General features: G+C 36.7%; 1 protein-coding gene across 7 annotated transcripts in view; it reads right to left on the reverse strand.

Moving 5' to 3' along the window:
• Nucleotides 1-22,670, reverse strand: part of REV3L (REV3 like, DNA directed polymerase zeta catalytic subunit) — a 202,051-nt gene that overhangs the window by 122,361 nt on the left and 57,020 nt on the right. For all 7 annotated transcript variants that reach the window (XR_013534485.1, XR_013534486.1, XR_004742016.3 and 4 more), the window contains 3 exons: nt 12,360-12,549; nt 7,469-7,543; nt 1,539-1,699 (listed from right to left, as the gene is read on the reverse strand). Coding sequence is in view for 4 of the 7 variants with exons in the window: in XM_035296532.3 (XP_035152423.2) it covers nt 1,539-1,699; nt 7,469-7,543; nt 12,360-12,549 (426 nt within the window). In the remaining 3 variants the exon portion in view is untranslated. The remainder of the gene's footprint in view (nt 1-1,538; nt 1,700-7,468; nt 7,544-12,359; nt 12,550-22,670) is intronic.

The following is a 22,670-nucleotide window of genomic DNA, read 5'->3' on the forward strand; positions in this document are numbered from 1 at the left end:
AGTGGTGCCATCTCAGCTCACTGCAACCTCTACCTCCCGGCTTCAAGCAGTTCTCCTGCCTCAGCCTCCCCAGTAGCTGGGACTACAGGCGTGCACAACCACGCCCAGCTAATTTTTGTATTTTAGTAGAGATGGGGTTTCCCTATGTTGGCCAGGATGGTTTCGATCTCTTGACCTCGTGATCTGCCTGCCTTGGCCTCCCAAAGTGCTGGGATTACAGGCATGAGCCACTGTGCCAGGCCAACTTTTTTTTATTTGAGACAGAGTCTCGCTCTGCCGCCAGACTGGAGTGCAATGATGCGAGATCGGCTCACTGCAACCTCCTCCTCCCAGGTTCAGGCAATTGGCCTGCCTTAGCCTCCTGAATAGCTGGGACTACAGGGTGTGTGACACCACGCCCAGCTAATTTTTTGTATATTTAGTAGAGATGGGGTTTCACCACATTGGCCAGCACAGTCTCAATCTCTTGACCTTGTGATCCGCCTCAGCCTCCCAAAGTGTTGGGGTTACAGGCGTCAGCCACAGCACACATCCATAAATATAACTTTTATGTGCACTGGAAAACAAAAAAATTCATGAGTCACTTTATTGCAATATTGCTTTATGTCTGTGGTCTGGAACCAAACCTGCAGTATCTCTGAAGTATGCCTGCATCTCTCCAATTCTAATCTATTATCACATGGGTCATTCTAGCCTTCTCTCTTGTCTGTAACTTTCCATTTTAAGAGTAAAAAATCTGGCAGTATCCTACTTTTACCTCAGAAAGTTAAAAATGTAAAATGAGAAATAAATTTGTTTTGAGAGGAAATCACTTACTCAAATTACTGTTATTCTGTTTTGTTCATAATATCAAAGGCTCTATAAATAAAGAACTTTAAAGCAAAACCAAATTCACCCAGATTTAAAGTGAGCTAAAGCTTTGCTTGCAATATTTTTCAGTTCATGTTACACAAAGAAAAATAGCAATGTTTGTACAGCCCACTGAGATAAAATAAACAAGGTTGTTCACTGGTGGAGGTGATCATTCAAGGGACTCGGGAATCCATCTGGAATGCTGAGAGACCAACACCTCCACTAATCTGCAGCTATTCACATCTTCAGCGAAGTGCTGAACTAAAGTAACAAGGCTCTAACAACTCCAGAGATTTCTGGAATTGTATATCATATACTATTCTTCTATACTATTCCTAAAATATAAAAAGTAACATAAGGTCTGAAGTTAAAAAAGACTCACAATACATATCAATTGCTAAGCAATGTAAAGACTTCACTTTTGCAGTGGTCTGGAACCAAACCCACAATACCTTTTAAGTAGTCTGTATACTAAAAACCATCACATTGTCCTTTTTAAATGGATATGAATTATAACTCAATAAAGCTGAGATGCTTTTTGTAACAATCGCTAATCCCACTTTGCATATATTTCTTTTCCTTTTTTAGTGACTCGACATTTATTTTCTAAATATGTATTATTTTATAAATCATTGATCATACAACACTTGTTTCAAAACTTTAATTTGATTGAAAATTAACCTTACTTTTCCTTCTTGCTTTCCGGAACTTGACAGCAGCCAGATTTATTAAATTCATGCCATAAAGATTGTAGTCAATGAAGAGCTGTAGGAGGTAGGGAATATGCGCTTCATGAGGCTGGTAAAATTTATTCATTATGGCTCCACTTTGCAAAAGTTCACATATCCTAAATTAGAAAAAAAAGTTGCATCATAAAATTATGTTCCCTAAAATGTTAAATGAAACAATGATTATAGAAATACAGAGAACAAAGCCCTTATTAGCACACAAAATTTTCATCTCTATTTTACTGGAAATTGGCATTTTGTTAGAAACTGAAGTTTCAACCAAGTTTTAAAGTAAGCATGTTCTGAATAACAAAAAACTGCAGGGATGAAGAATATTTTGTCTTAAACCAATTTGATAATAACTATATTTAAAAATTAAAATACCAAAAGGTTTTTAAAGTAAGATTTTTCTTTTAAAAATAAATAATTTTGAAAAGATTAAATATTAAAAAAGAGAAAAGAAACCATTACTTTATAATCTCACCACTCAGAGATATTACCATGTTGATATTTTTCTTTCCTGAGTGTTTTTTTTCCTTCATGATGACAAATACAAACAACAGACAATTATAAATAGCATAATAAGTACTATCTGGGGAGATATATTACACATCTAGAAAAGACACTTAGCAAACAGATGCAGAGGTGGTTTCCGCAAAACCTTAGAGAAAAGTCTCTAAGCAAGAGGCTTAATAATGAACTAGAGGTACTTTTTTCTCTTAAGAGAGGGAGGAGTATTCACATAAATAAAACCGCATATGTAAAGGGTCATGAGAAAACATGGCTTATTTAGGAACTGAAACCACTGAGTAAGACTGTGACCTAGTGTCAGAGGTGGGGCTAGAAAAGTAGTGAGAAGTAAGAGCATACAAAGCGTGTTAAGACATTTGAAGAGGTAGTGAAATTAGTCTGAGAAGTGAACAGCAGAAAAGTGACATGGCCAGACTAGCTACAGAACACACAGACTACAGGTAAGGACTAAATAGGCTGTTGTGGAAAAACTAAGGATGGTGGCTACAACAAAAATTATAGAAATGTATTGATTCAGGAGACATATAAGGGGTGAAACGATCAAGCCTTGATGACTAACTAAATGTGAAGGGTGAGACAAAAAAGGATGATGCCTAATTTCCTGCTTAAGCAGCTGGTTAGTGGTGTTGCAATTATTTGAAAGGGGGAAGAACTGTAGGAAAAACTGCTTTGTTTGGGATTTTTTTGGAAGAGTAGTAAGGATAAACTCAATTTAGACACAAGGGCATAAGTATAGTGGGTATCCAATAATAATACTGGAAAGGGATTGTAAAGAAAATAAGAATAATTTTATTAATATAGCAGCAGTAATTAACCTATTTCGCACTATACATTGGATACTGTGCTAAAGTACTTTATTACAAGCCTATGGTATGATCATCTCCATTCTACAAATAAAGAAATTATCTTAGAATGAATTAAAAATCACACAATAGAAAGGAGAAGAGCTCTGAGGTGGGAGGACCACTTGAGCCCAGGAGTTCCAGGTTACAGTAAAGTATGATGGTGCCACTGCACTCCATCCTGGGCAACAGAGCAAGATCCTGTCTTAAAAAACAAAGGGTGTACAATTCAAATCAAATTTTCTCTGTCTTGTGAGCCCTGACTCTTAACCACTGGGCTATTCCATCTATCCAGCAGGTGGTTTGATATATTGTTTAGAAGCTCTGGAGGGAAATTAGGCTATTCAAGTACATTTGGAAGTCAAATGCATAAAGATAAACAAAAAGCAAAACCAAATCAACCCATGGGAGTAGATAAAACTGTAAGGGGAAGAGAAAATATACAGAGAAAAGATTAAAGTCTAAGGCAGAACTCTAAGAAACAACCATAGATGTTAAAAGAAAAACCAACAAAATGGCAGAAACATGAAATTCTGGACGTAGTATGTAGCACAGAAGCTAATATTTAGGATTGTTTTAAGGCATCACAAGCATCACCATGAGTTCAAAAAGTTAAGGACATAAAATTGGATTTAGCAACATAGAGGCCACTGGTGAAAGCAATTTCAGTAAAATGTTTGGGGTAGAAGCCATGTTGGAGTAAATTAAAGAGTGAATGGAAAAAGCCAAGCACAGTGGCTTATGCCTTTAATCCCAGTACTTTGGGAGGCTGAGGTGGGCGAATCACTTGAGATCAGGAGTTCAAGACCAGCCTGACCAATATGCAAAAACCCTGTCTCTACTAAAAATACAATAAATTAGTCAGACGTGGTATTGGTGCCTGTAATCCTAGCTACTCAGGAGGCTGAGGCAGGAGAACTGAATGAACCTGGGAGGCAGAGATTACAGTGAGCTGAGATCCTGCCACTGCACTTTAGCCTGGGCAACAGAGCAAGATTCCGTTTCAAAAAACAAACAAACAATGAATGGAGGTAAGAAGTTGGATACACAAAGTATAGATAAATCTTTCAAGGAGAATGGCTATAAGAGAAAGGTGTGAATGTGTGCATAAAATTAGCAAAGTCTTATTAATATTTAAATGGAGTGGGAAAGAAAGATGAGAATGGCCGATATATGAAAGAGATCCTTGACAACATCAAAGATGGATCCTGAGCCTCAGCGGCCAAGAGGAAAAATCTCTTTCACGGAATAGGCAGCGAGGAGAGAATGGATGTAAATGTAGTTTAAGGGCCTTTGACAGAGGGCCTTAAAAAGCTTTATTCCAGTGGTTCTCAAACTTTTTGGTCCTAGAACCCCTTTCATTCTTAAAACGTTACTGAGGGGCTGGGCGTGGTGGGTCACGCCTGTAATCCCAGCACTTTGGGAGGCCGAGGTGGGTGGATCACCTGAGGTCAGGAGTTCAAGACCAGCCTGGACAATATGGTGAAATCCTGTCTCTACTAAAAATATGAAAACATTAGCCAGGCGTGGGGTAGGTGCCTGTAATCCCAGCTACTTGGGAGGATGAGGCAGGAGAATTGCTTGAACCCAAGAGACGGAGGTTGTAGTGAGCCGACACGGTGCCACTGTACTCCAGCCTGGGCAACAGAGTCAGACTGTGTTTAAAAAAAAAAAAAAAAAGTTACCAAGAACACTAAAGAGCTTTTGTTTATGTGGTTTATATCTACTGGTATATACTGTATTAGAAATTAAAACAGAAATGCTTAAGAAACTTATTTACTAATTTTATTTTTGAGACAGGGTTTCACTGTCACCCAGGCTGGAGTGCAGTAAAGTGGGGTGATCTCAGTTCACTGCAACCTCCGCCTCCTGGGTTCAAATGATTCTCCCACCTCAGCCTCCCAAGTTGGTAAGACGATATGTGCCTGCCACCAAGCCCAGCTAATTTTTGTATTTTTTGGTAGAGATGGGGTTTCATCACATTGGCCAGGCTGGTCTCAAACTCCTGACCTCCCAAAGTGCTGAAATTACAGGTGAACAATAAACTTGTATGTCTGTTAAAATAAATAACATTGTTTGAAACTAGATTTTTCAAAACAAAAACAACTTAGAAAAGAAAAGCTGTTTTACATGTTTACAAATCCTTGTTTTAACAGAAGATAGCTGGATTATTATACTGGCTTCTGCTCAATCTGTTGCAATATATTGCTTTGGTTGATGCATATGAAGAAAAATCTAGCTGAGCACAGACACGTAGTTGAAAAAGGAAGAAACTTGGAAGCCTTTCACGTTACTTCCAATTTGTCACATAAATATTAATAAAGATATATAATCAAGGGTCAAAATTTGATAAAATTAATAATTTTTACCATGTCCTAATAATATTCTTATATGACACTGATTTTCTTTTAAGGCGAATGCTTAGTGGTGGAAAACACAATGATTAGTAGTTGATATCATTACTCTGCTTTCAGACAAGGGGTTGGATTAACCCACTATCAATGAACACAGTGTGAAAGGAAAATCAGTATAACCTTAGTATAACAAAAATGTTAGTACTTTAGTATAATAAAGATAATTCTGACCACACAAATCCTCTGAAAGGGTTTCAGAAATCCCCACTTCACACTTTGAAAACAACCTCTCTAGAATGATGAGCTCTATTTTCTCTAAGAAGTTAAGGCCTGAGGAGAGGATGAAGAATAGTAGAGATAATTAACCAGAAAATAAGTAGACACATTGCAGGCAGGGAAGGATCTGTGTGAAGTTGACAACCATGAATTTACAGTGGCACCAGTGTGTGATTTTTTTTTTAATTCTGCAGTAATCAGCAAAACTAGGGCTTAGCAGAGAGAAAATAAGTAAACAGGTGAATTAAGAATTGACATTTTCATCTGGCAGACCAATGAATACCACAATTTTTGCTTATATATTTAAGTTACTTGTTTATTCTCTATCTCCCCAGCTTGTTGTAGTTTCCCTGAGGGCAAGAACCACGCACACTTTGCCACCATGTTTGCCCAGCAACTTCCACAGAGCATCAAATAATGTAGGCACTTTACAAATATTTATTAAAAATGCATAAACAGGTCTGGTATGGTGGCTCAGGCGTGTAATCCCAGCACTATGGGAGGCTAATGTGGGAAGATCACTGGAGCCCAGGAGTTTGGGGCTGCAGTGAACTATGACTGCACCACTGTGCACTCCAGCCTGGGTGACAGAGCAAGACTGTCTCAAAAAAATAATAAATCAGAGATTTCAGACTGGCATCATAAGCTGACTATATAATCTAAAGCAAACTTTTTGAGAAGAGTTTAGTGTTTGCTATAGTTGCAAGGAAAAAATTGATTATATTTATACTTTAAGTAGTTTATAGGTTATTTATATAACACTTATGGCTCTTTTAATCATGGCTCCCACTCCAGTACAACTTGTGGATGAGAAAGGGAAAAATGACTGAGGTTTACTCTCTTACCACTCCTTATGTGGGTGAGAGAATAAGAGTCCACAGAAATTGCTCTTTTGTACTCCATGAATATGAGAAAGTATGAGTAGAGGAGAACTGGTACAAGAAATATCACTGTCTATAAGAGCCTATTCTGGAAAATTGTTCTGACACCCTACATAACACAAGTTATTTTGGGTAAGATCAAGGGCAGGATGTAGGAAAACCAGTGTTCAGTGAGAAGGGAATAACCACTAGGATTAGAGCTGTGATTCAGTGAGGTACTCAAATGGTTGAATCCAGAGTAAACCTCATGTCCTGGGCAATTGTTCCCCTCGTAGTGCTTTAATACACTATGGGAAAACATCCAATTTGTGTTTTATGAAGAAGTTTCTTTTTGAATCCCAATACCTATTAGCAGAGAGGATCTCCTGAAAAAAACAGTACTCAGCACACCTCCAAGGCCACTTTTACCTAGCTTGCCACCATATATAGTGAAAATCCATGTCTTGAATCTGAAAGGATGATTAAAATCTTCCATATGTGCCCTTCCCTGTCCTCAATAACCTGGGCTCAAGGATGATTGAGAGAATAATCTAGAGGTAGGGAGACTGAGGGAAGAAAAAATAACCAAAACCAAAACCAACAAAAAACCTGGAATACAAAATTTCACCAACACCTAGTAAAATGTCAACAGATTTCTGAGATCTCAGAAGCCCTCTCACTCTGTACTCACTCCTACACATTTCTCCTTGCTTTGAAGTTAAAGTTTCTCTCAGGTCTGGCCAGAGGAGCACTAACATCATACAAGGCAGCCATAATCTTTCCTTACCTACTTCCACAAACTCTCTAAATCTATAATAGCGAAGCAGTTGGGAGCCTCCACCTCTAAAATATCCTTCCTAGAGTCTAAGCCACTGGTCTCTCTCTATATACATACATGTGTATCTTACAGTCTCTGCCTTTAATAAGACTACAAACTATAGAGGCCTTCTTTCTAGATTTTTCTTTTTATTATTAAAATACTTAAATGATAATTATTCATATTTTGGTCTCACTTATCTTTGTACCTTTTCACCATTGCAGGATTGTAAAGATAGATCTTCATAAAGTGTCTTTCCTTCTCATGATAACCATAAAAAGGCCTGAAATAGAAGAAAAAGGCATTTCAAATTATTTTCATCATTCAGAGATGAAATATGCAACTTATTGCCCTACTTAGATTCAGCTGGCCAAATTCAGTCTTACATATTATCACCCCCACAAAAAAACAATTTAAAAAACCCCAAACCTAGCACAGGTTAATATATGAAATGCTGAAGCTTTTTAAAAGTGTAAAAAAAATCACTTTCTTTGCATTCTGATGATAGGAATTAATAATTATCACTTTGAAAAAACTATGAACAAAAGGAAGAGCAAACCATCCACACCTTAATCACAAACATCAAGACTCTTTAAATGGCTTTTTTTTTTTCTTTATTCTGACCACGTATGAGAGAAACAGACCTTTCAGGCACCTTCTTCTGGCTCCCATTTTTTTCTGTTAAAACCTGAAGTTCTTCATCAACAAAGTCCTTTACTTTCCTTATTCAGCTGTGTATTATTAATTTTATAAGTTCAATAGGCAGAGGCAATTTACCTATTACATGTACACACAGTATATGCTTCAGTAGCTGATATGACTACACCTGTAACACACAACTGTATCAAGTGCAGTCTGTGAAAAAACTGTGTAGACAGTAACTTAAGAGACTGAAAAAGACTATGGCCTTACTTAAGGAACCTAATCATGTTATGGCTGAGTTTTTTCTCAGGGTATCAGCTGGAATGAGGAAAGGGGGAAGCAAAAGACTATATAAAAGGGAGAGAAATCCTTGGTGCAAGACGAAATAAGCTGAACTCTCATATAATCTCAGGAGGATCTGAAACTACACTGCAACCTCTGATATACAGAACACTATTTTCAAAGATGATGTAATTAGAAACAATACATAAGCAGGTATGCATCTGTGACTGAAATAAAAGGCTTTGTATTGGCTTAAAAGTGGTCTGTGAAGACATGGTTAAATCTTTAGGTAGATAAACCCAACCACTCTTCATGTAAAAACATTGTTCTCTTATGACAGGCAGTAGATAACAAAATAAAGGTGTTTATCTAGATAAAGGTGTCCTTTACTCTCATTAGGACACCACTTCTCTGTCATGTCTAATAGTATAGTGGATATCAAATAAAGGACTAATTTGGCAGCGGAGTTATTATTTTGGGTATATGTAAACAATTTTTTACTTGTTTTAAGCCACATGTATTATTGCTATAAAGTGATTTCTGTTTAAAAAAAAAAATCCAACTATTTACCAAGGTCTAAAAGGTTCCTCATCTCATCCTTGCCTCCCACTTCAATCTCAAGTCATACCATTCTTCCTTCTCCTCCAGCCACTCTAAATGTTTCAGACCTTCTAACCCCTCAAGTGGAAAGCTCTGCTCTGGACTTTTGCATGGCTTGTTTAATCTCCGTTCAGAACTCTGCTTAATTTGCCTTTTCAGAAAAGTCTCACCTGACCATCCCTCCCTCTCATACTTCACTTTTTTCTTAACTTTTTAATAATAACACTCCCTGTCTAGTTTGCTGCTGTTCACCCCATTTTGTTGCCATGAAGAATGGGTTAAAGAAAGACACAATACATAAATTATCTCATTCTCTCTCATTGGTGCATTCAACCTTAATTATAGCCCTTTCCTGCTATGGTAACTTTCATATATATAAAGGCAGTCTCTGGAAATATGGGTTCTCTTCAGTCAGATGAATGATTTTGCCAAAAGAATTCCTCATCAGGGAGACTCTTTGGGGGAAAAGAAGTAGAATTGAGGAGTTTGAAGTAGATGTTTTCATGTTTAAAAAATTATACCTCTTAGTTTTTAAAATATAAAAATTAGTTTTTAAATATATAAATTTAAATTAGTTTTTAAATATATCAATACAAAGAAAAAATGATTGTTGATAGTGAAAAATCTCAACTAATTAGTTTTGATGGATTGAGAATCTCTTTATAGAAGAGTCTCTAAAATCATGAGTCAGAAGGAATCCCAGAAATTAGCCCGAGGTCATCATCCTATCTCTTAGCTCAGTCTGAGGATAGTGACAGCCTAAAAAGAATAGAGTTAAACCTCCTATAAATGTTAATTTGGTAGCTAAATACAACCATACCTCACTTAAAGAAGTAGGAAAAATTGAAGGAGAATGAGAAAAGGTAGAAGGGGACGGAAAAAGGGGATCTAGGGAAGAAAAAGACCAAAAATATTAGAAGAAAAAAGAAAACTGCAATGAAAAATTAGAGTGAACAGCTCATCTTCTGCCTCATGTAATAAGATTTGTAACTCAACTACTCTCAAAAATGTGGCAATGCTTTCAACAAATACCCATCAAAAATACAGGAAGATTGACGACTATATATTTCACTGGGCTATTTGGAGACTCAACTTTGAAATGAGGAGATATATATATATGAAAGTTATTAGACACTATCAAAAATAAACAAAACTAAAAGATAAAGTAGGTAATTATCCCTAACATAACTGCTACAGTTATTGAAAGAGTATAAACTTTCATCTCATTCATTTATCCAATCAAATAGAGCCATCTCTACTAAGTGTCCTACACCATACAAGGTACTAGGAATATAATGATGAACGAGATAAACATGGTCCTTTTTCTCATGGAGTTTACATGCTAATGGAAGAAACACATAAAAATTAAGTAAATAATAGCTTGGGCAAGAAGAGTGAACCTCTGTCTCAAAAATAATAATAAAAATTAAAATACCTGCAATCTATATTAAGTGCTAAAGAAAACAAAGAATGGGCTGAGATACAGAATAATAATAATACCCTACTTAAAATACCTTATTTTAAGTGGAACAGTCAAAGAAAACTTCTCTGAAGAGGTCAATGATTTGAAGGACTGGGGAAGGGTAGAACACTCAAGGAAAGAAAATTGCATATACAAAGAACTTAGGTGAGAAACAAGCTGGCATAGCAGAGGAACTGAGAGAAGATCACTGTTTCTGGATGGAATACAGAAAGCCAAGTTTCAGAGGTAGGCAGGGGTGAGGTCACATATAGGTTATAGCTAGAAGTTTAAATTTTATTCTAATAATATGAAGTCACTCAATAATTTTTAATTAAGTTTACAGTATAAGAAGAGTACTTCTGCTGCTCTGATATAAGATAAAAATAGAAGGAAATTCAATCAAATGATACTATCATGGGCCAGAGGAAAGCCTAGACAAACGTGGAAGAAAGCAGACAGATTTAAGGTCTCAACTTGGATTTCATACAGACATAAAACAACTCAAATGTTCCAGTATGAGCTCCAGATCTTTCCCATCAGTTGGTTCCACCTGCACCTTCCATCTTACTAGCAGAACACACTTAAAATTTTGCAGTCAACCTTGATTCCTCTCTCACAATCCTACTCAATCACACAGCAAATCTTATTAATTCAACCTTCAGAATAGATCCAGAAGCTGATGACTTCACACTACTTCCCTACTATCATCCTAGTTCAAGCCACCCTATTTTCTTTTTTGTTTTAATTTTAATTCCTTGTTCTTTTCTACCTTAGTATCAAGCCACCAAATTTTCCTACCCAGATTACTGTCCTAATTCTCTTCCTCCTCCTATTCTTGTCCCCTTACAATCTATTATTAATACAGTTGCTAAAGTAATCCTTTCAAGTTTAAGACAGATCTTGGCTGTTCAAAATCATGTAATAACTTAGAGTAAAAGTCAAAGTCCTTATATTAGCCTACTGAGTGATTGCCAAACTTAAGCATGCATAAGAATCATCAGAAAGGCTTATTAAAACACAAATTGCTGGGCTCCGAGAACAGTTCTACCAAGTTCCCAGGTGTGTTAGTCTGAATCCTCCATGAAGTAAATGCCAAATGTGTAGGAAATGTATTAGGAGGACCACCTGTAAGAGAAAACGAGAAGGGAGCCAGAAGAAGCTGGCATAGCCACCAAACCTAGATGCCAGTCTCATCTCAAGTGAACAGAGGGATGTCTTATAGACCTGCTTTAGTATCTTTGCTATGCTCAATCAGAGCATTAAGAGTAGCCTATGGAAAGCAGCTCATGTGGAGTGACAGATTGGAATTGAGTGTATAGTAGCTGGGGCCATTCACTCACTCTTTGTGTATTTGGAAATATGAGAGGTATATTCTCATGGTTGTCAAACCAGGTAAAGCTAATAATACTAGGTGATACTAGGAAACCACACTTTGAGAATCATTGGTCCTCACAATCTCTATCCTCTCATAACTTTCTCACCTCATTTCATGCAACTCTCCTTTACTCTTCCATTCCAATCACCTGGTCTCCATGCTGTTCCTACTCCCTTACCTCCTTCAGATCTCTGCTCAGTTGTCATTACTTTGTCAATGACACATTCCCTGATTACTCTAAAATTGTCACCAGTCTTCCCTACCCCCACACTACTGATCCTTCTTATCCTGCTTGTATATCTGCTTTCCTTCCACAGGACTAATTATCATATAGCAAATAAATTAATTTAATGTTACATTTATTATTATCTGTTTCCCATAGTAGAATGTACCTTCCACATGGGCAAAGATCTTTGTTTCGTTCAGCAATATATCTCAAGTCCCTAGAAGAGTGCTTAGCATATAAAATGTATTTAATAAATATTTGCTGAATAAATTACATTAATTTCTAAAGTTCTAGGAAGCAGAGAAACAGAAAAGAAAAAAAACAAAATTAATTGTCTACCTTTCATTGCCATAAAAATTCATGGTAAAAAGTTACAGCAAGAAATTCACTACAGTTCCATTAAACTAGAAGCAAAAGAAATACAGAGTGTATCAACTGGATATGTTTTCTTCTAAATAGAATAGCAATAGAAATATAAACAGAAATTACAAAATATGGTATTATATACTTACATTCCTGATACTAATGACACTTTGAACACATGCTGAGCAGTGGAAGATGGATTGCCTAAAGCCACATTAAGTGCTCTGTCGATACTGAATGCCATCTGAGAAAGATAGCTTTCTGGTTGCTGTCCATAACCATCATATGGCACATAGAGGTAAGGAAAGATGCCATGTAGATGAAGACATGTCTTCTGACCTAAAATGTAACACATTATAAAATTTAGTTTCCAGACACCGTTTAACAATACAAAACTCAGAATGAAACTCATTCAAATGTTCTAATGGCAACATAGCTTATCTAAAGAGTTGAAAAAAAATCAATCCATAGCTTAAAATACCTTTATTAACTAAATTTTACAACAGAACGTTTGGAAACATTCAGTAAACACAAGCATTATATAATAGTATGATTTAAATAGTAGTTCTGATGAAAGTATTTTTGACTATTTAACCCTCACAATGCAACTCGTTATGTGTACTTCACTAAATCATCTATAAATACCACTTAGCACAGTGTCATGCAGGTTACAAAAATTCACAAAAAGTTTACTAAACAAATCAATGAATGCCCATCTTGGCATTAATGTTTTCCAACAAGAGCCTTCCCTAAAACAGAGGCAGCTCTTCAAGAAAGGGGAATGTAAAAGCAGTTTCAGTGTGGAATTTTTCTATTGAGGTGGGAAGGAGGGTAAAAACAAAATTTTGCCATTAAAAGGAAAAAAAAAGACAAAATCAAATCAAAACAAAATCTCTACAGATCAATTACCTATAATGGATTTCAGGGTATCTAAATTTTATATTTGGTGGTATGGAACAAGGGGAGACAAAATGAGTGGGAGAGGGGAGCCAACATGCACACTTCTCAGAAAACCAGTATAGTATCAATCAAGGTGCAGAATGGTGCTAACTCGCCAACAGACAATCCAGCACAGCCAAATTACTTAAAGAAAGTAATATGAGTGAGAACTCACAAAAGAAATGCCACAGAAACAGTAATGTATCCATGACAAGGTTAAGTAACAACCATAGCAACAAGAAGCAGATGTACCACTGCTCTCATGAATCTGGCAGGGCTGTGTGGAAGTGGTTACTGTCCTCAGAGCACTGTCCCTAGTTTACCTTGGGTACATGCCATTTGTCTAATTCAAACAGACAGTAGAACAGCAGTGATGGAAGAACACATCCATTTTTCTCATGCTGTCACACACTCTCACTGTGCTGCTCCTGCCAACACAAGCCTCAGCCTTCTTCCTCACCCTTTTTCCCTCCTCACTCTGCTTTACTGGGCCTTTTCTTTTGGTAGGAACGTAACTAATTTCATCACTATTTCCCATTTATGATTTAGAATGATTTATATAAAATATATAGAAAGTAATTCTACACTGTGTTGATATCTTAATGTTTACACTTCTTATAAATAATATTAGCTTCTCTTATTTTTAAGGTACACTTATGACAGAAAAACAAAGCTGGAAGTTATTACATAAAGCATAGCAAAATCTGAAAGATCAGTCATATAATGAAACAAGATTTGATCCTCCAAACTGTAATATTCTGAACTACCGTCAAGCTTTCGAAAAACTACACATTGTGTTGTTATTATACCAATTTCAGTTTCTAGTTTGGCTATTTCATTTCATTTCTAAATACGACATGGTATTAACCCCTAAATTCTATAATTTTTCAACTCTTCAAATAGGGAACATTCAAACTGTACTGATGAGTCTTAAGAAAATAGATATAATCAGTTTACTGATGACTTACTCAAATGCATTTTAAATATCTCATGAATAAATGTTATAACCATTACCCTTCTGGACAAAAATCACACTTTGACTATGAGTAACTGGTATGCTAAACTACAGGTTGAGGGAGGTGGGAAGATAGTAAAGTATTTCCTCTTGACAAATTCAAGACCAGTGATTACAGAATTACTAGTGCAATGCCATATTTTACAAGCCATACTGTAAGTTCCTAAGATAATTAGTTTTATAGTCAGTATCTCTTAATGGAATTTTGGGTAAATTTAACAAGAAACAATTACAAAATTGGACTGTACTAATAGTTTCTTTATGGGAAGAGTGTTTAATAAAGTGTCTTAAAAATAATTTTATATCCACTTTTCATACCTCTTGTGATGCAGGGGTCAGAGAAATTATCTACTTATAGGCTTCAGAATTATAACAATTTTCGGATGTATAATTTAGGAAAAAGGAAGAAATTACTTACTCAGCAGGCATTAGGGTAAGTGCTCTACTTACGCATTTCTAAAACTTAGGATAACACTGAATTACCAATGGAGGTTAAGGTTCCCAAAGTCACATAACTATTAAGCAATAGAATCAGGATCAATAAAACAGAAAACAAATACCCCTTCCATTTAACCATGCTGGTTCAATGTTTTCAAAAGTCAATGTTGGCTTCCTTAATTCCTCAGTTTTTATTTTGTATAATTGCCTGTCTCCTTATCTGACATTCTCATTTGATGGCAAACTCTCAGGGAGGTGATACTGTGTTCAAATGAATATTATGACCCAGAACTCAACAAAAAACACATGGTATGTGCTTAACGAATATTTATTAAATGAATTAAAGAACCCACAGCAAAACAGAATAACTGCTTAAGGAGAAAGGAATGATGTGAAAGCCTTTGAAAATCTGAAGAAACAAACCCATGAAAAAAGAGGGACTCTGATACAATTGATGTAACAACCATCAGGGTTGCAAGAGGACATGGGTGTGTGGGGTTGAGAAGTGTCCCCAGCTTATTGCAGTTTCCTACCCTGAATGACCTGAAGTTCCATCCAAATTTGTAGTCAGTCTATCAATAGAGACACATGTCTCTCTCCAGTGCTCCTGCAGCTAAAGATGGCTCAGAGCCTTACTCATTACTCTTCCTCAAGAACAATCTCTTGAAGAACCACCACAACACAAAGAATTCTTGGCACAGCACTAACAGCTCTAATACAGAAGAATGATATAAGAGAAAATGAAAGAAACAGGATAAAATAAGAAACTCAAAAGTTAAATAGGAAAGAGAAATGTGTAAAAATGAACATGAGATTCAATTTCTTTTTGGAAATAGTATGTCTTCTATTACCATAAAGTTTGTAGTTCTTTATGGTAATAGAAGATATAGCATTGCTTTATCTTGACAAGATAAAGAAAACTTCTATTTATGTCCCTCGACTAGCTCTACCTCACACAAATGTATGGAGCTACAGAGCTGTAAAGCCCTTAGAGATAAACTAGTCTACTACCACTCCCTAGTTAGGATTAGGTTAATCTGTGAGAAAATAACCCCAAATCAGTGGATTTAGCATTAAAATCAGTGGTTTCTCTCCTAAAAGAAGTCCAGAGGTAGGTAGCTGGTACTAGAGACCCAGCTTTTTTCAACATCTAGTTAGTGGTCTAGTTAAGAACTTGTGACTTTGGTCAAGGCACTTTTCCACTACACTTTTAGAAGTTCCACATACAAGATTCTTTCAAGAATGTTTTTATAAAATGAATGAAAGTTACGGTATTTTGAAACCTTCTACTAAATGATTTTGGATTCTTAAAGGATTAAGATATTAGGTATTTCTAGGTAACATAGATTTAAGGAAGGAAATGATTTTGGATTCTTAAAGGATTGGGATATTAGCTATTTCAAGGTAACGCATAGATTTAAGGAAGAAAACATGCCTACCCCCTCAACTCTATTAAGGTATAATTGATAAATAAAAATTGTACATATCTGTGGTATAAAACATGACAGTTTGATATGTATACATCGTGAAATAATTAAATCAAGCTAACGTATCTATCACCTCACATACTTATTATTTTGTGGTAAGAACATTTAAGATCTAATCTCTTAGCAATTTTCAAGTATATAATGCATATATTAACTACAGCCATCACTATGCAGTACAGCTAATCTCCAGAACTTATTCATCACGTCTAACTGAAACTTCATACCCTTTAAGCAAAAACTCTCCCTCCCCTCCCCTGAAAGTCCCCTCTTATTATCATAGCAAACTGAAGTTAGATAACAAGTCCAACAGAAAATAAGATCATCTTTGGGAGAATAAGCCCACGTACACGTTTCAAAAATTTAAGAGTTTGAATTTTCCAATGTGATTGATGTTCCCTAATTTAAAAACTGCAACAGTTATTTCAGGAAAGTGCCACTGAAACTTGATAGGATGGCAAAACTCTGTGGAGTTGGCTACTGTCCATTGTGTGTAAGTATTTCTTGCGTAACAACAGGCAGATACCTCTTCAGCAGCGAGTATGTGGGTGTTCTGAATTTTATCTTTTACAGAACCCAGAATTATCTAAACATTAAGTCTTCTGTATCCCAACATTTCTTACGTCATTTTTCAACTTTTTATTCTGCAATTTGAGTGTCTCGTTTTGGTCTCTAAATTGCCCATCTAAAATTTTGTTAGCCTATTTGTAGCAAAATTACTTTTATTTTTGTAGATCCAGTTTCGAAAAACACAAAGACTAAATGTACCACTCCTTTTTTAATTTTTTGAGATGGAATCTCGCTCTGACACCCAGGCTGGAGGGCAGTTGCTCAATCTCCACTCACTGCAACCTCCACCTCCCAAGCTCAAGCAATACTCCTGCCTCAGCCTCCCAAGTAGCTGGGACTACAGGCTCTTGCCACCATGCCCAACTAATTTTTGTATTTTTAGTAGAGACAGGGTTTCACTATATTGGTCAGGCTGTTCTTGAACTCCTGACCTCATGATCCACCTGCCTCGGCCTCCCAAAGTGTTCGGATTACAGGCGTGAGCCACCACACCCGGCCCTAAATGTACCATTCCCCTAATTCAGGGGTCTGCAAACTTTTTCTGTAAATTGACTATAAATATTTTAGGCTTTATGGGCCATACTGTATCTGATACAATTACATAACTGCTGTTGTAACCTGGAAGCAGCTGTAAGCAATTTAAGTGAACTGGCATGACTGTGTTACAATAAAACTTCATTTACAAAAATAGGCATCAAGAGGGATTTGGCTCAAGGAAAGTAGTTTGCCAATCTCTGCTCTAATTAGTCAGACTTCTTTCTCCATTTTCATCTGGAATAGGAAACTAAATGATTTTGTTGTTGTTGTTGTTTTAGGTCATGTTCTTCTTTTTTTTTTTTTTTTTTTCCGGAAATTCTTGTGCTAAACTATTTATAAGGGATCCACCCCATGATCCAACACTTCTCACTGGGCTCCACCTCCAACCCTGGGAATCACATTTCAGCATGAGATTTGAAATGGACATACATCCAAACTAAATCAGTGATATATACCCATCATTCAGATACATTCCAGGGTATGCATAGTTTTAAATGGGTCCTGCCATGTTATTTTCCAAAATGTTCGCAACCATTTAATTTTCCTTCTGTTGCCCATAAAGGTTGTTTCTCATCTTATCCTTATCACACAATGTTATCTAGGATTCTTTTTTTTTTTTTTTTTTTTAAAGAAAGAAAGAGAAAGAGAAAGCGGGAGAGAGAACAGGAGTCTTGCTCTATTGCCCAGGCTGAAATGCAATCTAAAAATAGGTATTAAAAACCTCTTTTATGCCGACAGTTGTGCTTAACAGCAGAGACAGGAAGGAATAAGTGAAGAAAATAACAAACAAACAGCCAACCAATATTTCATTTAAGTCTGTGAAATGCTATGCAAATGCTGAAGAGTGATTTACTTCCAATTATGTGGTCACTTTCAAAATAGGTGTAATGTGATACTGAGAAAAATGTATGTTCTGTGGACCTGGGGTGAAGAATTCTATAAATATCCACTGAGTTTACTTGTTCTAGGTCTGAGTTCTAATCATAGATGTCCCTGTTAATTTTCTCTCATTGATCCATGGAATATTAACAATGTGGTGTCAAAGTCTCCCGCTATTATTGTGCGGGAGTCCAAGTCCCTTTATAAGTCATTAAGAACCTGTCTTATGTATCTGGGTGCTCCTATATTGGGTGTATATATATTTATGATCATTGACTCCTGTTGTTGCATTGATCCTTTTACCATTATGTAATGTCCTTCTTTGTTTCTTTTAGTCTCTGTTACTATTAAAGTCTATATTGTCAGAGACAAAAGTTACAACTTCTTTTTTTTTTGCTCTCCATTTGATTGGTAAGTCTTCCACCAACCCTTTTTGAGTCTTTGTGTGTCCTTGCTTATGAGATGGATCCTGGATACAGCATAACAATGGGTTTTGACTTTTTATTCAATTTGACTATCTGTGTCTATGATTGGGGCATTTAATCCATTTAAATTTAGGATTAATATTGATATTTGTGAGTTTAATATTGTCATTTAATGCTAGCTGGCTACTTTGACCATTAGTTGATATAAATTCTTCATTATGGAGATACTGTTTACCTTTTGGTAAGTTTTTGGGATGACTGATACTGGTTGTTCCTTTCTGTGAATAGCGCTTCTTTCAGAAGCTCTTATAAAGCAGGCCTGGTGGTGATGAAATCTCTGAGTGCTTGCTTCTTCATGAAAAATTTTATTTTTCCCTCTTTTATGAAGCTTAGTTTGGCTAGATATGAGATTCTGGGTTGAAAATTTTTTTCTTTAAGGATATTGAATATTAACCCCCACTCTCTTCTAGTTTGTAGGGTTTCTGCTGAGAGATCTGCTGTGAGTCTAATAGGCTTCCCTTTATGGGTAACCTGACCTTTCTCTCTAGCTGCCCTTAGAATTTTCTCCTTTATTTCAACCCAGGTGAATCTAGTGATTATGTGTCTTGGGGTTGCTCTACTTGAGGAATATCTCTGTGGTGTTCTCTGTATTACCTGGAGTTGAGTATTGTCCTGCCTTACTAGGTTAGGAAAGTTTTCCTGAATGATATCCTGAAGAATATTTTCCAGCTTGGATTCATTCTCTTCATGACATTCAGGTACACCTATCAAACTTAAATTAGGTCTTTTCACATAGTCCCATATTTCTTGGAGACTTTGCTCATTCCTTTTTACTCTTTCTTCTCTAATCTTGTCTTCTTGTTTCATTTCATTAAGTTGATCTTCGACCTCTAATATCCTTTCTTCTGCTTGATCAATCCTACTGTTAAAACCTGTGCATACTTCGTGGAGTTCTTGTATTGTATTCTTCAGTTCCATTAATTCACTTATATTCCTCTCTAGATTGTCCATTCTAGTTAGGATTTCCTCAAACCTTTTTTCAATGTTTTTAGTTTCTTTACATTGGGCTAGAACGTGTTCTTTTAACTCACAGATGTTTCTTATTATCCACTTTCTGAAGCCTAATTCTGTTAATGGAACGCACTAGTTCTCCATCATGCCTTGTTCTCCTGTTGATGAGGAACTGTGATCTCCTGGAGAGGGAGAGGCATTCTGATTTTGGGTATTCCCAGCCTTTTTACGCTGGTTTCTTCCCATCATTGTAAATTTATCCACCTGTTGTCTTTGTAATTACTGACTTTCAAATTAGGTCTCTGAGTGGACGTCCAACTTGTTGATTCCCAGCGCTGGAATCTGAGCAACCCACTGCGTTAAGATTCATGGTGCTTTTCTGCCCGGGAATCTCCGGTCTGGCTTCCTTCTCGAGTCCCTTTTTCAATCAGTTGAATAGGCGACTTTGCCTTCCCGGAGCTCCAAACATCGACCAAAAGGGGAGCCAGTTCCGTTTACTCTGCACCAACGACCGTGAAGCCTGGGCGAAGGCAAAACCACCACACTAGCCACAAGAGTCACGCTGGTAACCCGTGGGGCTCCTCCGCTGGGAATCTCCTGGTCCATAAGCAACAAAAATTTGTCTGAAAGTGTGGCGTCCTCTTGTTCTCTGCGCTTTCATTGGAAGCTACAATCCCGAGCTGCTAGTAATCAGCCATCTTGGATCTCTCTCATATGTCATGTTCTTATGTCATTTTTCAAAATCAAAATAGTGATAGCCTAAGAGTATCTTAGGAGAATGAATAATACTTATCGTGTAATTTGCATATCCTATCTCCCAAATCTCAAATTCAATCTACACAAGATTTTAAACAAACCTCAAGAGAGTTATAAAACAGGAAAACTTGGTATGTGAGCAAGAGAATTTATGTTTATAAAAATTTTCATATTTTCTTCTTCCTGGAATACCTCAAGTTTTATATCACTATCACTAACTCAACCTATTTCCTTCCAGTCTTTCTTTGCTTCTTTCTAAATTTTACTCCAGCTTTCTTTTCCCATCTCTAGAAAACCATAAAAAGAATTAAACAAAACTCAGTCACAGAAAGCAAATGTTAAATTATCTCTTCTCATGGATAAAAAAAGAAACAAAGTTGTAAGGATATACTCTTAACCTCAGAAAATTTATCCTAAGGAAAACCAAAATGTTTGTAATATCTTTATAGTCAGATGAAATCAGTTATAACATAGTACATGAAAGCAGGTGATGGGTGATTCTTTTTAATATGTATCGATACATATTTCCTTAAATATACAATTTGTGTAACAGAAAGGCAGGAAGAAATAATTTACCTACTTCTAAATGACCCAGAAATTTAAAAGGCAAAACAGGCCAGGTGTGGTGGCTCACGCCTGTAATCCCAGCACTTTGGGGGCCGAGGCAGGCGGATCACGAGGTCAAGAGATTGAGACCATCCTGGCCAACATGGTGAAACTCCGCCTCTACTAAATATACAAAAATTAGCTGGGGGTGGTGGCGTGTGCCTGTGGTCCCAGCTACTCAGGAGGCTGAGGCAGAAGAATTGCTTGAACCTGGGAGGCGGAGGTTGCAGTGAGCCGGAGGTTGCAGTGAGCCAAGATCGTGCCACTGCACTCCAGCCTGGCACCTGGCGACAAAGCAAGACTCTGTCTCAAAGGGAAAAAAAAGGCAAAACAAAGCATAATATATAAGGGTTTCCTTACATTTTCTCCTTTTATTTGTAAATAATACTTTGGGGTTTCACATTTATTTATGCCATTTTATCTCTTCAAGTAAAATATGTTAGAACTTTATCTAAAATCATTGGCTTTAAATGATTGATCACACATCGCTAAGAGAAACTATATCCCTGAAATACCAGATGTTTTAAAAGTCTATTTTATTCATACATTTGTCTAATATATCTTTGTATATCCAGTGCTGGGTATAGTTGGTTCCTTTATTCATAAATGTAGTCATAATTTCTCTACTCAAATAATCTGTGGAGATTCAACGTTCAGTGCTAAACCACAAGCTGCTTATAACACAGCCACTGACTTCATGGACTTTATAGTCTACTTGGAGAAAACGATGAGTAAATAGGCAATTACAATATGGTTTGACAGGTGCTCAATAAGTACAAAATCCTATGGCTAAATCCAGAAGTATCTAACTCAGACTTGTGAGAATCTAGGAAGGCTTACCAGAGGAAGTGACATTTGAGCTGATATTTGAACTATGAATCAGATTTAGCCAAGCAAATGAGGAAGAATGTATTCAGTATGTATAGAAACCTTACAGCAAAAGAGAACATGGCATCTGGGAATAGGAAAAGTGTAGGTGGAATGAAACAAGGAGTGCAATGGAGAGAAAAACAGAGTATTAGAGAGAGAAACAGCATGTGTGAGAGAGAGTCTGTGGTTTGTGTGTGTGTGCATGCACATGTGTGTACTCATGACCTGTACAGATTCACATTTTATAAAGTTCCCTGTGGACTCATTGTGGGGACACTGGCAACAGAACCACAGAAAGAGAAACCTGTCTAGGAGGCTGCTGGAGGAATTCAGGTGAGATGTCAGTAGAGGTGGAGAAAAGGTCAAGGATTTAGGGAGCAGAATCAAGGGGCTATGGCAACTGGAATTTGAGAGTAGGATAAGGGAGAAGGAATCAAAGATGACTCAAATTTTTGGCTTAGGCAACTGGATGGATGATAATGTATTCAAATAAAACTGTAAAAGAGGAGCGGGTTGACTTCTGGTTTGCATTTATAAAATGTTACATGTCTACAGAATTTCCAAATGGAAATTTAAATGAAATGGATATATAGATATGGAGCTTAAGAAAGAGATCTGGGCTACAGAAGAAGTTAGATTTGCCAGTATGGGCAACAACTGAGTAAGATTTCTCAGGCAGAATGGATACACAAGAGAAGGGACCTAGGCAAGAATCCTGAGGAATACTCATATTTAAGAGAGACACTGAGTATTTTGATTTATGTTGAGATATAAGAGACAGCCTTGTATGAGCTACCAGGCAAGAAAAGGAGGTAATAGTGAAAATTTTATAATATAAACATATTAGCCATGGAACCAGTGTTCCAAAGTTCCAGTGGAAATGTAAGAGACAGGCAGGTAATGAGAAAGTGGTTCAGAGACTGGAGGTAG

This window comes from Callithrix jacchus, chromosome 4 (genome assembly GCF_049354715.1).
Source record: "Callithrix jacchus isolate 240 chromosome 4, calJac240_pri, whole genome shotgun sequence".
NCBI lineage: Eukaryota > Metazoa > Chordata > Mammalia > Primates > Cebidae > Callithrix > Callithrix jacchus.